Source organism: Parasteatoda tepidariorum, chromosome 7 (assembly GCF_043381705.1).
Source record: "Parasteatoda tepidariorum isolate YZ-2023 chromosome 7, CAS_Ptep_4.0, whole genome shotgun sequence".
Lineage (NCBI taxonomy): Eukaryota > Metazoa > Arthropoda > Arachnida > Araneae > Theridiidae > Parasteatoda > Parasteatoda tepidariorum.
Genome location: NC_092210.1, coordinates 31,481,264 through 31,499,374, shown reverse-complemented (window position 1 = coordinate 31,499,374; position 18,111 = coordinate 31,481,264). Strand labels below are relative to the sequence as shown.

Below are 18,111 nucleotides of genomic sequence, written 5' to 3'. Positions count from 1 at the left end.
ATTTGACTACTTATTAGGTTATTTTAAATCACATAATTATAATTTTAAAAATGTGCCTTAAATCTTCTGTAAGAAGAAAATCTGTAATAATAAATACTTCTTTGAAAAAAATTGAATTATAAGCATCTTCTGTTATAATTTACACAAATCATTTATCGAAATTTCTTGAAATGAGTGACAGTACGTGTAGTCAATATTTATTCTCAAATCAGACTTAAAATTACTTTTTTTCTTTATTATAATGTTAAGAAATAATAGAGTCCATAAATTAATTTACCCAAATAAATCTAATATTTTACTTAAAAAATGCAAGAAAATTATTTATACAACGTTTCAAATAGATTTCTATTACTAAACGAAATATTTTTTTCAAATATTACCGTCAACTATGTCAATGGATTTAAAAATGAAATATTTTCTGCAGTTATTGTTATTGAAATTATTCTGCCTAACGCCTAGGATTCTTTTTCAGCATCTGTTCTAAAATCGCATCGAAAAGGGTAATGATTTTTTAAACAATAAGAATTTTTTTTATTTAAACATTTTATATGCATCATTTTTAAATTAACCTGTAAGATTCTTTTTAGTAATTGCTTAAAAATGCGTCCAAACATAATAATTTTTAAAGCAGTAAAATTATTTTTTCACAAGTATTTTACATTCATTATTTTCAAATTACCCCTAAGGATTCTTTTTTAGTATTCTAAACTGCATTTAAATTGTCATGAATGTAAAGGCAATAAATTTTTTTTTCACGTTAACTTTAGAGACATTATTTTTAAAAATAATTCCCTTTGATTTTTACTATTGGCAACACGCATAAGCTTTCAGTTGATAATGAAGTCCTTTTTTTTTTAAATTGAAAAGTTTTTTTTTTTTTAAATTTTTTAAATTTTTTTTGCCTAAATGGAAACTCCGCAATTTTTCTTTTATTATTTTTTTTTATAGAAAATGACCTTATAAATAATTTGAACAGAATTTAATTTACTAATAACTTACCCCAAGTTCATTAATAACTTTATTAAAAATACTGTAGCAACATTATTTAAGAAAAAAATTTACTTTTCTTATACATATATATATTTATATATGCAGTAGAACCTCTTTTATGCGGACATTCTTGGGACCGAAAAAATTGTCCGTTTATGAGAGTTGTCCGTTTACGGGAATGGTACCCTTATAACGAAGTTTAACACCATACATAGTTTTTAGAATATTTTCAGAGATATAGAAATAATTAAATGATCTACAATAACTACCTACAAGAGTATTTATTTAAAGTTTAAAAAATATTTCTTCTATGAAAAAGAATATATTGAAAAACTTGATATCAATACATAATTCTAGATGTAGCTAGAGATAAACCTCCCATGATTCACCGAAAAAAAAGAGCAATGCATACCTGTAAGTCATGAGGACCTCTGAAGTTGATAATCTTTCACAATTGATAATCTTTCACTCAATCACAATTGATAGTCTTTCAAGTGTCTGAATAATTATTTCATTTATTCACACACCTCAAAGATTATACTTTTGTTCTCTTTCTTTTTTTCTTTTTCACACCAGCTGTTTTAAATACAGTTTTCAAATTGATAAGAAAATGAAAGAAATTTTCAGTGAAGAAGAAACATTGAGAGCATTTAAGACATCATTTCAACTTGAGAGGTCTCATAACCTGTGTTGTCCAGAAGAAAAGATCGAAAGCTGCCACTGTCCGAATTATTTCACAAGTGCAACATTATTTTCTCTCCTTTCTTTACAAAGATAAGGCATGGAAACAGGAGAAAGATTGATTCTTTAGTAGTGAAATAGCTTAACAGCATTTTCAGTTATGGATAAGGCAAAATATTTACATGCTTTAAAAATGTTGAAAAGCTGAATTTTTTTCTTGCATTTTAAAGCAGAAAAAATTATTTTTTCCTTTTTTTTCTTCAAATTTTGAAAAAGTAGTGTTCGGTTTGAAGAGATAGAAAATAACGTTTCAATAACAAAATACAACGAAATAACGATATTGACCGTCCACCTTCGATTATGGGAGTGTCCGCTTTTCGGAGAACGTACATAATGGTTTATTCATAGAAGATTTCCGGGGAATTAAAAATATGTCCGCATTGATAGGCGTCCGTTTTGCAGGAGTGTCCATAACAGGAGGTTTCACTGCATATATACATATATATAGGTAGATACATGCATATAAAATTTATAATACCNTTCTTGTAACTATATATATATATATAAAAGGATGAAAAGAAAAGAGTGAAAACGAAAAAATTAAGAATTAAGAAAATTAATAAGTTTTATTTACTGCGCATAAACTGCAAGTATATAGAACTAATCATCCGTAAAAAGGAGTGCACTCCTTTTCGCGGATATAATCGTGTGGGCTGATGATGACGAGATTATATATTTTCATTATTTTGTTTTTCGGCTTCTGTTTTTTTTTTTTTTTTTTTTCAAATTTTTTTTTTTATTNAAATTTAAAAATTTTTTTTTTAAAATACTTTTTTTTAAATATTTTATTTTAAAAATTTCTCTTCATCTCTTTTCCTAATTTTTATTATTTTCAATGCTTTCTCGACATTTTAAAGTTATGCAAATAGATAAAATAAGCTCAGTTTAACCTAACGAATGAAGAATTATTCATATAGCATACAAGAACATTTGCTGTTCCTGTATTTTTGAATATAAAGTAATCTTCAATAACAGTTATTAAAGAAGACATAACTCATACGTATAAAATATAAACATAAGTTTTAAAATAGTTTAATTTTGAACTGATCAACATTTTATGGTGACATAAAACTTCTTTGAAAGTATTAAGTTTTTAAATATTAAAAAATGAGTGGAGAGAAGTAAGAGAATTTTTTTAAGATTTTTAATTTTTTCATTCCGTTATTTTGAAAGATGCATAACTTACACAAAAATGAAATATTTTTTATTGAAATTTGAAAAATCATTTATTAGAAAATGTGTATAACATGTTACAGTTGAAATTTAAATTTGAAAAAATATCGAGCCACTTTAATTTAGCCATTTTTTTTCTATGCTAATCACATTTTTCCTTTTTAGAACCTTTAGGACAATAGTCCTGTATGCTTTTATGAAAACAGTATTATGAAAACCTATTGCAGTAAAAGTGTCGTTGAAATAAAGAATTTTAAAACGCTGTCTTTTTTCTTCACAATAATTTAGTCTTCAATCAATATATGTCAAATTAATTATATGTTCCATCTTCAATAATTGCTAAGGAAGATATTACTTTTTAAACCTATATAAAATAAAAATTTAACCCAATTTTTTTTCTTTCAAAATAATGTTAAATTCTAATCCGCAATAAATTGAATAGATTATTGTGGAGTAGTATAAAAAATTGATGAAATAGTGAAGCAAATAAACATCCAAAATATTTTGAAATTCATTTTGACAAAAAATAAAGTACTTGTATCCATAATAAAAGAAACAAACTCTTCAGACAAAGTCCGACATTTTTCTTTATTATTATTTCCTTTTTATAATTGCAATGATTTTTTTTCTTCTGCCTCTTTACTAAAAAATGTGTTAATAGAAATTAGAATGCCAAAGGTGGAGATCTGTCGCCAAATGCCAGCACTCCACTTGACCGACAAGACGAGGCTCGTTGGAAGGCGATTCACGTATCAGCGAGCGAGTTGAGGAATTAGGCGGCAACCGAAGCACACCCCCCATCCACCAATCAGAGAGCGGCAAACGACTTAAGCGTTTCTAGACAAATATTTCATTATGGGTGCTCAAGGTTTCGTTTCGGGGGATAATTGCGTTAACCAGATAGTTCACCGGTCCTTCTCTGCAGGAAGGGGTGTTTCCAGCTGTCCATCCGTCCTTCCGGTCCCTCCCCTCCCCTATGGTCGCTGATACCTGATTCAGTTGTAAAACGTTCTTTCCAGATCTCAACAGTGACAGCAGTAATAGATCATAAACTTTACATGGCATGTGTCGATAGAATTTTAAATGCATTGTCAAAAGCATGCAGCACTTTGCGACTCGAGCTGAATTCTTCCCTGAGAATGTAGGACTTTCCAAGACATTTAGCTGTAAAACAAATGGAATACTCAATAAAACAAAAGTGTGTTACAAGCCAATATTTAACAAATCTTTTAAATTAAGTATTAAAAAAGTATAAAATATTTAGTTTGCAGTTACAAACTATTCTAATATCCTTACAAAATCATTTTGCAGAAAAAAAAAATCCTCAATACAATAAATGATTCTTGAATGAGCCGACAATGATTCTTGAATGAGCCGACAAATATTCTTGAATGAGCCGACATATAACATGAAGTGATTGAATCAGCAAAGGCAATTAATTCCTACAACAACAAATAGTTTTTAGAGCTGCAAACGATCAAAAAAATAATAAAACGAATGTAATCATTTCAAGCAACCGATAAATTTCGTTGCTTAAAAAACTATTTGAAACAATTAAAGCAAACGATTTTAATCCATTCAAGTAATCGATTATAAGAGTTAAACGATCGTAGTGAACACTTACTTTGTTGCTGAAAATGAGAGAAGATGATTAAACTCATTCAGAGAGCAAGAAAAGTTTAGTTTCCGTGTATATTTTTGTAAAGCGAATTGTGATATTGGACATTTTACTCAGAATTATAAAGTTTCATGGAAATGGAAGATTCAAGACCGACTCTTGATAGACAGCCCAGTAGATTCTCACTGTATAGTATCGAAAGACTTCTGAATGTAGGCAGAGACGTTGTGCGTCGTCCCAATCTAATTGACATTCAAGAAGTTGGTGAACCAAGAGGTAAACCAGATGGAGCCATTGATTTTAGTGTCCATACCAGAGGTAAGTAAATTTTGTTTTCGAAACTTTAATCTTCATGCACTAACTTTGGCACGTGGTTGCTTATAATGAATGAGAGCTTCTTTTTGTCAATTGAAAATTTCACGATTTGCTTTTTAATGATAATGAATCTATCATTGAAATTCGTAAATAAATCTTCATTAATTCGCAGCTTTTCTCATTGAGCAGGTGTTCAAAAAAGAATCACATTCGAATATTCAATTTATTGTAATCAGATAATAAATTTAGCTTTCTTTTAAACTGGATTTCGTTTTAAATTTATAATTAAAATGGGTTAAAATATAAACGAAAATTTTGTATTGTTGACCTTAAGAAATAATTACCAGTAGTAATGGAATAAACCTGATAAAAATGGGAAAATTGTCAAAAAAGTGGTGATATTTTCGTTAAAAATAATTTACAAGGATGTCAGTATAATGTTAGAACATCGTTTTAAAACGTCAATTTCAAATACTCAAGACTACATGTTTTTTATCCACAAAATGAAAACAAAGATTTTTCTTTCTTTTTAAGAGAGCTGACAATTTTTTACTTGACTTTTGCGTCATGTTGCTTTTTAATTTTCATCTTAGGAACATTTTTTCTATCAAGAAATATAACCAAAGAAGTAAATGATTCAATCACTTCATCAGCGATAATCAGTTTAACGTTGAACCACATTATCTATGTTTTGAACCATAATTGGGTGCAAATCTACGCTGTTAACTGAACCATAGTATTATGCAATAAAGTTCATTAAGTAGGAAATATGGGTCATCTCGGCACCATATTAAGCAGTAGATTTGAACCATAATGTGAACCATACGCCTTCCAAATTTTTTAAAAGTCATATGAAAGCGGATTCAGGCTCTATTGTTGAAATAAAAGCTATTATAGAAATCTTATTCCATTATTTGAAGTGTATTAAGTAATAGAAAAAAACTACATTGTAATAAGGTGTAATAGATTAAGGCATGTTATTTAACATGCCAAAAAAAAAATTTGTTGCCTTAAAAATTGATTTTTAGCAGAATATGACAACTAATTATTTATAAATAATACTTGGCGAACACCTTTATTTACAAAAACTTATTTCAAATGAATAAACATGCTTTAATATTACAAATTTCCGTGGCACATATCTTTGTACTTTTAAATGGATTAGATTTGAATTAAAAATAATCAATTGTGAAGAGAAATGTACTGTGGATTGCATTTCAAAAACTGTACAAAAGATTAAAAAAAATTTCAATTATGTGTAAGCATTAGTTTTTAAAGATTTCTGCATAATCTGCACGTCACATTTCTTGTAACTTTCCAATCTAGTGATGCCTTCTGGATAATTAGCATGTTTAGGTATGTTCGAGCTAATTAATATGTAACATATTGCATGTTAATTAGTTATGTTGAATTTGAATTACAAATAATCATTCATTTAGAACAGAAATCACTAATCAGAATATCATTAATCTCAGAATAGAAATCGTAGATAAAGTGATAAAATATAGACCTATAAAATTCTTAACCATAAAAATTAAATCGAAGCAAAAGTAGAATTTTAAAGTCATTGTATTACACTGTTAGAAACTTTATATCGCGTTAAACTACATTAATTGTTCAAATTTGGATAAACTTGCAATAGACCTTTAGTACGATAATGTGGCTTCAAAATAAGCCACATTATCGTACCAAAAAATCATTTTTTTTAAAAAAAAGAAATATGATTACATTGTACAATGGTTCAATTTGAATGACTCTATTTGCTTGATATTATGGTTCTAAACATCGATATTATGATACAACGTTAAACTAGTTTTCGTATTGTGCTCGTTTGTGCCAGAAAAATGTAGCATGCTCCTCCGAAGTAGTGTTATATACGCAACATTATGCTATAGAGGTATTGAGTATGTTTTTTCAATTCTATATTTTTGAGTGAAAAAAAAATTAAAGGTTAAGAAATTTATATTTGATTTACATGCACATTTTGACTTTCTTAATATTTCGTGCAAGATTTTATTTTGTGTAATAACAATAATAATGACAAAATGGCAAGTTTTTGTTTTAATTCATTTACTTCAGTATATATTGTTAGAGCTCTTGAAAGGGCTCACTAAATTAAACTATTCCATTAGCGACTTACTTTATATTTCTTTTTTACATTTCTTACGTTGCAAGAAATTCGAAAATAATAATAATACAAACATTCTATTTTTTTTATAAACATTTAATTTGATTCACAAATTATAACTATATTTCATATGAAGTATTGAATATTAATGGAATTTTGGAATAAATTTATGTTAATATAATTCATTTACTATACAACAAAATAACTAAATTACATTTATTATAGAATTCTATAATTTTTAAAATTGCATCATGTATATATAATTAAATTTTGCCATGTTATGAACTTGAAAATTATAAAAATGAACTTCTGCTTAGTAAAACTTGTTTAATATGAGATTAACTAATTCGGGATATTTTTAGCAGTACGTTAGATTTGTCATGTACGTTTATGAGTATTGTCGTTACCTCAACTTCCCAAAAGTTTAAAAAAAAAAAAAAATTACAACTAAATTTTGGCTTAAACCTTTAGATTACGGTGATTAAATTAGTATTGATAACAGTGTATCAAATTGCATACTAGTAATTTTATTTCTCCAGGTTGGATATCAGCCATTTTACTACTCTTTGCACATAATGTGTATTTAATGATGTCTCGAAACTGATATTTACCCATTTTTCCCTCTTCATCAGTAAAAAAGTTGAAAATTTAGAAATGAATAATTCAGAAATTTTATTTGATGTCATTGTATTAATAATCATGCAATGGGCAGTATAAGTTTGAAATAAAATATTCCACATTGAGAAATAAAGTATAATCAAAACTGCCAGAATCTGGTTAATTATACCATGTTTCACGCTCTATGGGATCACCAAAAAGTTAGGTAATTTTTCTAGGAGTAATTATTTTGGTTAAGTTTACAATATAATATGATTTTATAATGTGTGTAAAAATTCGGAAAATGTGGTAAAAATAGGTAATTTTATCATGTTACCTTAGATGGCATAAAAATTATCTATTCGGTAAAATTTACTCTTAAGTTTCGTATTTTTTACTAAATGTGTGGCAATAAGAACTATAACCTATAATTTTGAAAATCAAAATTTTCGTTAAATCGGTACCACATGAATGATTCAAGTACCGTAAATTTTGGCTTTATTAACCTGAATTACAATTTTTAAAATAATTTTTTTAAATTGAAAATGTCATTACCATACAGTACAGTAATATTACTAGATTTTTTTTTCCTTGCAGATTAAATAACAACCATTACATTTCCTTTAGCACATAATTTTTCCATTTTGCATTTAATGATACGTGTTATCTAATATTTACCTGTTTTATTCGTCTCATTAGTTAGAAAAGTTGAAAATTTAAAGATTGATCAATTTTAAAGCTATTTAATCAATCATGATATGATGAGCAATAAATGATGAAAACAGTGTCCCGGATTGGATAGAAGCCATTTTATTAACTTTTACGCAAAAATTCGTATAATAATTTAAGAATGTGCCAATTAATGTTTCTAATTTTACCTTTCTTGCAGTACAGTAGCTTGGTATTACATAGCAATATGATTAAAATATGATGTAAAGCAGAATACATGGTGTTTTTATTTATGCCTAAAAAACCTATTCAAGTTTCAAAACATTTTTATTTCATACGCATGTTATAAAACATCTATTAAGGGGATCATAAAAACTAGGAACTTTTAGGTTTTTTTAGGTTTATTTTTTCGCCTCATTTCAATATCTTTTATACCAGTATCCGAAATCCTACTAAATGTCATGAACCGATAACTAACTAAAAAAAACTAAAGCTGATTCTTCCTTCTTTATTTTAAATATATTTTTTTAAAAAATTTTATTCATGGTAGCAAAATATAATCAGTAAAAATTTAAATTTAAGCATGAAATTAATAATAAATTTTAATTAATTGAAATTTTTTTCTTTTTTTTCTCTTAACAAAGTCGCGTTGATAATTTAATGAATGAAAATTAAATATCTTGAATAAGTAAAAGGGATTAAGTCAGGGATACTCCATCAAAAAATTGATTAAATACTGAACCATAATATCGGTACTTTGAATCATAATATTGTTCAAGGTTGCTGCAAATTTATTAAGGTATTAAATTGCATAATGCTTCCTTTTAAGTTGAACCATAGTATCAAGTAATCAAGTTTAAGAAGCCATCTAATACGGTTCAATTTGGCACCATATAAAAGTTGTTAAAATTTGAACAATATTGTTTTTCAATCCGCTGTAAAATATTGGGCAGAATTAGAGTTATTAACAAATACTTGAAAAAAAAAGTAATGACTCAAACATTACGTAAGCATGTTTAGGAAAATTTACAATCCTTCTCTTCGTCTGCTGAAGCAAATTTTTTTTTCAATTTTAAATTAATATGAACTTTAAACGGTGTTTGTGAGGAATTAAGTATATGTTAAAATTCCTAATCAAAAAATCGTATGTTTTTATTAGTGTATGCATTATTTTTATTCAATAGTTAAATTTGAGAATTATTTATTATCTTAAGCTCTTGAATTGACTTGATTTTTATAAACCTTACTATTTCTCAAATTTTCAATACAGCGTTTTTTAATAAACCGTAAAAGTAAATGTTTAATATTTTGAATGAATTTAAATAAATTTTGAAAAATGATAAATTAAGATTTTATATGGGTTAATTAGTTAATTTCACTAGGGAAATTTTTTTTTTGTCGTGTTTTTTCAAATACTTGATCTCGCTTAATTCGGATGTGATGATGTAAAGATTAGAAATTAGTTTTGCTCCTGCTTTTTTTTTTAATAGTCATTCAATTTAAGTCATTTTTAAGTTAGAAACTTTTTCGAAATGTATAAGTTTAAAAACATAATATACAACATTTAAATCGGTTAAATGTTGAAACACACTTTTAGGGGAGTTAAGGCATATCATTATCATTAAAATTGAAAGGCCGGCATACGCAGCTAAGGGCTATGATTTGTTCAGAAGCACACTTAAGAATAAACAGCACATAATGAGAAAGCGCCCCTATAGGCGTATTTCTGGACATGGGTTACTGCGCAATTTTGATCCAGATGATGTGTCTTATTTCTTCTAGAAGTTTGTTACAACCTTTAGGCTACTCCCTGTTGTTTATAATGTTTTTAAACTTGCGTATTTCGGTGAAAAAAATAACTAAAAATGTTATTTAAAACAATTTGTAGCATGGAGAGAAAAACTGATTGTAGTATAGAAGATCTGTTAAAAAAATCTCAAGGAAAAATATTTTCCCTTGTTCTTAATAAGTGCATTTTTTAATGCTTACTTTTTACAAAAACTTTAAATTTTTATTGGTAATTATTAGTAAACGTTTTTTTTTAATAAAAGAAATCAGTTGTTTTTAAATTTAAGTTGATTAAAAATCTCTGTAGGATCAATTGCTATCTGAGTGAATGAAGCATGCATGTTTTATAATGATAACTTTACAAAAGTGACAGAAATTTTGACACATCGTCTAATGATTCCTAGAGTGACTTAAGATGTTGAAAGACGAAACACCTAATTATTACTATTAAAAATACTATTAAAAATTAAAAGAAAGCCATTTTTTGAAGATTCATCATCATTGCATGTCTGCAGAAAAAATGAAACTATCAAGTAAATAGTCAGCTTAAAAAGATAATTTTCTTAATTTTTAATTAATTAAAAAAATTAAGGAGTTAAATATATTTAAAAAGAGGGGAAAGCATATGTTCTTCATCTGTTTTTATGTACAAAAAATATTTCATTAAAACTTTAAACAAAAGAAAAACAATTTTTAACAGTATTTTATAAAATTTTCATCTGAAATTTATGAAAATTTACACGTTTAGAGCAGATATTTTTAGATCCCTTAGGAAAAAAAGGTATTTTTTCAGTGGATAATATTTTTCAAAAACTGCAGAATTGATGTTACTAAAATTTTGCAAATTTCTCTAGATAAAATTGAAATGAGGGAAAAGCCTTGAAAAAAAATTGAAGTTTGAATTTTTGATAAATTTATAAGCCTTATTATTTTCGGTAAAATTATGACCTAATAGCCTTGTAAAAATAGTTGGCAACGAAAAAAAAAATACCCTTCCTTCAATATCTAATCAGTTCTATCTAGAAAACGTGTGTAAAATTTTAATAAGAGCCGTGCATTAGTTTTTGAGAAAGCTAATCCATCGACTTCAAAGGTAGAGTTTTAAGAAAATTCTTTAATCCCGCCCCCTTGAATTCAAAATGGCGGATGAAGTTTACCTTCCAATTTTAGATATCAGATATTTATATTGGGCCCAAAACACACCTTTTAGGTAATTTCGAGCTTTTTCTTATTTATTTCAATCTTCAACTATTTAGGAACTAGCTAAATATAAAATTTCTTCTAAATCAAACTCAATTACATTCCTTTTCGATAATTATTTAATGAATTAATTATCATAAGATATCTTAGGTATATTTCTCTCTTTATTTGTACCAGATATGCAAATATTAATTAATCTATTAAACTTTGCATGCCTGTCTCTTGAAAAAGGTTTTTGTTTGCAGAGCACTCGATGTTTAAAAATAGTCCCCAAATCTAAGTGATAAATCCAAAATTTTGTTCCTTACTAAACCCATCAAAACCCCTTTACATGTTTGTGATCAATAAGGTCAATAATTGTTTGTTTATCTAAACTTAGGTTCTGTTCTTCCCTAAATAAGTTATAAATTAATTTTATTTTTTCATTTTATCTTCACACTGTGTAAAAGGTGTCGTTTAATTTAAAAACAAAAAAAATCAGGCACGTTTTAAGAAATATTATCTTCAAAATTTAACAATTTCGTAATTATTTGAGTAATATGATGTGAAGTTAAATATTACGTAAGCAAGTAGAAGATAAAAAGAGTTTCTAAAGTTCTCTTACTTTTTGTAAAAAAGGAAAGGAAGTATCTGAGCTATGCTAGAGGAAGATTTATAACTCTTTAAAGGGAAGAAATGTATCTTTTAAATCGTTTTATTATGTAAAAATGTTAGGATCGCTTTTTTTGTCCCTATCTTACCTTTCTTCTCAAAAGTAAGAACTTCAGATGATAAAATATTTATTATTGTTATAATTACTTTTTGCTATGAAAAAAAAAATAAATAAAAAAATAAAAACAAGGAAAGAAACGGAAAAGAAAACAAATTTTAAAAGAGAAGAGGATAAATTATCATGAAAATGTAATTAGAATAATTGATTTTGTAACTTCTGAACAGTTAATAAAACTTACTAATTCTTTAATTCTTAGTTTTCCCTTAACTTTTTTACTTTGTGTTATAAATATATATACATACACACAAAATTATGATCAGAGTAGCAGATTTAAGAAATATTTTTGGTTATTTATTCGCTTTGGAATGACAATATTAAAAGAGATCTTTGCAAGCAACACGATAAATGTTTCCGTTTATAAAACAGCTAAAACAGAATTGAATAAATGAAAAACAAACTGCGAAATTCTAAACAAATTAAATTTAAAGTGTTACTAGAAATGTTATAACATACAAAAATTTAGGATATATATAAAATTTAGACTTGTATTTAGGTTAAAAGATGACAAAAATTATCATTTTTTTTATTTCATATAGTGCTTATTGCCAAAATTAAATAAGCATCATCGACGTATACAATAGTTCGATTTTTTATGTTTCTTTTGCACTGATTAGTATAATTTCTTCATAAATGTTTCTTTTTAGATTATTTTTTATTTCAATTTATACATATTACCAAAATTAATTAAGCCACATTGGAGTCAATAAAAATTGGGCAATTTTTCACGATTCCCCTAAAAGGATAATTACTTTTTCTCCATCAATTTTGCTTTCTAGAACATAGCTATTTTTTAATTAAATTATTACCTGATAACAAATTTAATCAATCATTGTTGGTGTGCCAATAGGAGAATAGCAATTTTTGTCCTCTTCCATATACAAATTAGTACTATTTCTTCAATAATTTTTGCTCTTTCAATGCATATCTTTTTTCTTATTATCTATTATTGCTGATTTTAAATTATTTAGTTTTGTGGATACACGTTTTAAAAGCATAATTATGAACAAAATAAACACTTGGTTTCAAATAAATTCAGGAATACTAATTTGGTCACGTAATCCCCCAATGCTATGATATTCATGATGTTGATATGATATCAATGAGTTTATCTAACGTAACGAATAGAAAATAATTAAATTTTACAGAATGTGCAAATAAGTCGTTTTCTCAGTTAGAGCTATAAGCTAGCAACTATCACTGATGTAATCTTTAAAATATCTTTAAGGAAAGAAAATCTTCTGCAGTCTCATTTTTATCAGTTGAGAGTTCAAAGCCAATGAAAAAATTCCGTCTTTCACACGACCCTACCGAAGGAACCAATCGAAAATCTTTAACTAACTTCAGGGTCTGGGGTTAAATGTACCCCTGCGGCCACTGTTGAATTTAATGATGATAGAACAAATTGTTCTGGATTTATAATAGAGAGACACAGGCAAGGAAAGAATATTTCTTCATTTCATAATTTTAAATTTTTGATAAGGGTAGGAAATAAGTCCAAACTCTAAAAGAAACTCTTACATTTTATTTGGATAGTAATGTGATAAATTAAGCATTCCAGTATGATTGAAATTTTATTCTAATCGCTACTAAATTCTAATTGCGATTGGAATATTTTATTCTGATTTTTCTTATTGTGACTTAAATTGTTTTTAATCATTTTGATAAAACTAATCAGAATTAAACATTTATGGAACAACAAAAATTCAGGAATCAATAATAAACTGGGTCTTATTAAGTTTAGTAGGAATGCAGCTATTGTTAAAATTGATTACAACCAAGTCGCTATACGGGATGCTCCAAAATGTAACCGACAAAAATAAAAGAGGAAAAATACTTACCATAAAATAATGGGTCATAAATAGATTTCAGAGGGTTAAAATTTCGAAAAAAAGTACCCTGGCTCCTAATGTAGTGGTGACGAAAGTTGAAGGTTAGTTGAGAATGCTCTCGTCAACAGGCTCAATCGTTTTTATATCATTGTAAACAGTACAATGACAACGACTTGTATATCAATTAATTAAATAAAATCTTTTTGAGATTAATAAATTTGTAGCATTTTTCCAAGTGTTTTTCAGCGTGGTTCGAAACCAGCGTGGTTTTTCGCGATTTTAAAACCTCACAATTTCAAAACTTAAAGGCTAAGTTTAAATGCCGCAGAAAATATTCAAACTTTTTAAGAAGTGAATAAACAACACTTTTGACACTTTTTGGTAGGGATTCATTCAAATCCTTAAATAGGGGGGGGGTCGCAAATCCTTAAATTGGGAGGCCAGGATACCCTGGTTAGTAGAATGCTGGAGTCGTATTCGAGAGAACGGGAGTTCGAAATCAGCCAGAAATCCCATGTATTAAATGGTGACCGGTGCACCATTACTAGATTAAATCTGTCAGGGTCACAAAGTTCTCCAAGTTTTTATAACAGATTAATTTCTCTGGGGGTACTGATCCAGGTGTTCCCTAGTCTTCTGGATTGGTCTCAAAGTTACAAGGCTACGGAGTTGAATATCTGTAGCTGTAAATTTAAATTTGGGCCAGCTGTTCAACGACAGTTACAAAAAAAAATTTAATCTTTAAATAGGAGCCGTGGTGGCTCAGGGGATAGAGCATTCGCCTTCTAATGAAGTGAACTGGGTTCGAATACCAGCAATGGCTGGTCGATACATGTTCTGCACCCGGCTCCTACCGACCACAGTGTTGACATAAAAGATCCTTAGTGGTAGAAGGATCATGAGTTAGAGTCTCCTTGCCTCCGGCTAACTGTCGAGGGTCTTCGTGGTTTTCTTCTATATGTAACGCAAATGGGGGTTAGTTCCAGCAAAAAGTCCTCCACGAAGGCAATTTTCTCCCAATGCTTGATCCAGGAGTTCCCTTGTCTTCCTGATGGGGTTCAAAATTACAAGGCTACGCTGTAGAACATTAGTAGTCGTAAACGCGAAATTGGATCGGCTGTTCAACGACGGTTAGAAAATAAAATATAAAATCCTTAAATAAAATTTCATTTGTTTGATCAAAAAATCAATAAGCTCTAGTAAAGTTACATTAAAATATTAGTAATAAACAATTTAGAAATTTAATGCATAGAATAATCAACAGTGTAGAAATTGAATGCATTGAATAAATTCCTACTTCAACTACTTTTCTTATTGTTATATTAATTTAATGAAAAATTGTGAGATGTTGCACATCTTGTCACCGGTACAAAATTTTTTTTTCCTTTTACAAAATTTGTTCGAATAATTAGATTGATTAAAATTAAATAATATTTTAAGCATTACGGATCTTTTGAAAACATAAAATGAAATTTTTAAAAAATAAATTAGAACACAAAAAATTGTGTAAACAAAATGTCCCAATATGGCTTACATATTACTTAGAGCTAAAAATTAGATACATCCCGTTTTTTTAAGAAAATCTGGTCGTTTCGACAGAAAATATATCACAAACAAAAAGAAAGAGTAAATAAAGCCAATAAATTCAGAAAACTGAAATAGACAAGTGGAAATTTCTCTCCCTTTGATATTTACTTAAGATTTCAAACTTTATTATATTTGATTTTCAGCTTTTAGTCGCAATCCAAATGTAAGTCCATAACTTCACCGGGTAGAGCAATATCTTAAAAATGCAATATTGGGAGGTAAAAATGTGAAAATATATTTTTCACAGACTAAAATAAATTTTTAAAATCCGCTTTTTGGAGTTCATGAAAATCAGATTTGTCGGTGACAGGCTGAAAGGGATTTAAGAACAACAAAAAATACAGATATAATATAAATACATCTAAACAGATGCTTTATATCTTGAAATGTAAAAATAAAACTCAGAAAACTGTATTTTTTTAATAATAAAAAAAAAGAATTATCCATTTGAGAGATGAAACGGTGTAGAAGATTCAAATTCGTCAAATTCAAAAGTTAAGGTGATATTAAATTTTAATATGGACCAAAATTTCTGAACAATATAGGATTTTATTCTTTTTTTGAAATGTAATGGACACTTAAATACGATGCTTTTTAAAGTTTTTATCAGAATGTTTGAATGAATACACTTTTTAAAAGCCAAATAAGTTAATTTGTTATTTAAATGGGGATAATAATAATAACAAAAACTTATTGAAAAGCCAGAGTAAAAAAATCTGAAATATTAGCTTGGGTTCTTGGCTAATATGAATCATTGTTTTAATATTACATCTAACAGTAAAAATTTTAAAAACAGCTTTTAAAATTATGTTCTTGTTTGTTTTATCTGATCTTCATGTTTTATTTTTCCTTTATTTTGAAAAATGCGCCCCTGTCACCTTCTATTTTAAGCATACGGTGAACAAAACAAAAGAAGAAAAAAAAAATGGAAAAAAAATCAGTAAAAGTTGGTTAGTAGTTAAGTAAGTTTGCTGATTAATCTAATTAAGCAGTTCAAACTTCAAAAAATTATTTTGCAAACATTGTTTTAAATTTTTGAAAATCCAGATTGATTGTTTTAAAAATTCAGAAATTATGGTCCAATTATAAAAGGCGTTTACCCAAAGATAATAGCATTTTTCTGCAATTATTTATCAGTTATGAGATGAATAATGATTGAAAAACTTGGGATTGGGAGGCAAGCGTATTAAATCATCAGAAAAAAATTCATGTAAAATTACCGTACTGAATGGTAATAACTATTCGGATTTAAAAAAATAAAAATTATAATTTTAGTAAGTAAAACCGAATTATGCAGAATCTAAACAATTCTTTTGGTAATTTTTCCGTTTAAGTAGATAGCAACGGTTTAATGGAAATTCTGGTATTAAAAATTATAGTTCTTATTACCACACATTTAGTAAAAAATTCAAAAGTGAAAAGAATAAATAGTTTCTATACCATGCTCAAAATTTCCATGATAAAATTATCAAACTTTGTCACAAAACCAAATTTTTTACATATTAGAAATCCATATTTTAATGCTAATTTTACCAGGATTATAACCAAAACGCTTTGGTAAAGATTTTCGAGCTTTGTAGTCTCCCCATAGAGCCAGAAATAGGTAAATTTTACTATATTCTAGTAGTTTTGACCATGCTTTATTTTTTCTCAGTGTAAACATATAGTACATAATATCAATATTTGAGTACGATTCAAAAAATAATAAAAATAAAAACAAAATCAAAAACTTAGATATTGTTAATAAACACTTTTAATGATGCATTCTGTTAAGTTATGCATAAAATAAAAATGCACAACTTGAAACATTTAATTCTAAATCATTATTACTTAGTTAATTCTTAATTAAGGTAGCTTTTGAATTTTCAGTGTTATTTTCCAAATCATCCATGTACGGATTAGTCCTTGAATGTTAGACAAAATTACTCGTCTCAGGTGTTATCTTGATCAATACTTTGTATTCTAATCTTGATCAATACTTTAATTTTAGTACACTGTAAAAAATTCCGAATAAAATTTCTTTAAAAAGTACCGACACTCTGGCACTTTTTACCGTAAAATTCATTTTTACTGGAATCTGTTACGGACATGAAATCTGATGTATCGTAATTTTACTGTAGTAATTATAGTAAAATCGCTGCATCAATCTCGTTAAATAAATATTACAGTAAAAGTTGCAGTATAATATTTCAGAGGAAAAATGGATTTTACGGTAAAAAGGAATTTGCGGTAAAATAGATTTTACGGATGATGCACCCAAAATGCTTTTACATTATACCGTGATTTGAACCGGAATTTTTAACAGAGTATGTTTATAACAGAATATTATTGTAGGTTTGGATCAATACTTGTCTGTTTACAAGAAGGTGTTGATTCAAACCTACAACATCACCTGACAGCTAAATCGTGTAAATTTTTATAGCAGTTTTTTGGAATCAAATTTTGAAATTCAATATAATATAGATCATATTGAACATTCGAGTTTTTTTTAATTTTCTTTTTTTTTTTATTGATTTTGACGAAGTTTCTGAAGATGACATTATTATTTTAACGTTTTGTTTAAAAAAAAAATTTTAAATGTTAAAATGATGTATAATAAAATGATGTATTTTAAAATGATGTAAAATAATTAATAACAATAATAATGGATGATTTTTATAAAATAGAAATATAGAAAGTGAATTTTAATGTTTAAAGCTTTTCC

General features: G+C 27.2%; 1 protein-coding gene across 1 annotated transcript in view; it reads left to right on the top strand.

Annotated features, from left to right (window-relative positions):
* The first annotated feature begins 3,670 nt into the window (after positions 1 to 3,670).
* The window catches only part of LOC107457082 (retinal homeobox protein Rax), a 29,722-nt gene continuing 15,281 nt past the window's right edge, over positions 3,671 to 18,111 (top strand). Inside the window, exon 1 of the mRNA XM_016075141.3 lies at positions 3,671 to 4,840. Within this exon, the coding sequence (XP_015930627.1) occupies positions 4,654 to 4,840 (187 nt within the window). The 5' untranslated portion in view covers positions 3,671 to 4,653. The remainder of the gene's footprint in view (positions 4,841 to 18,111) is intronic.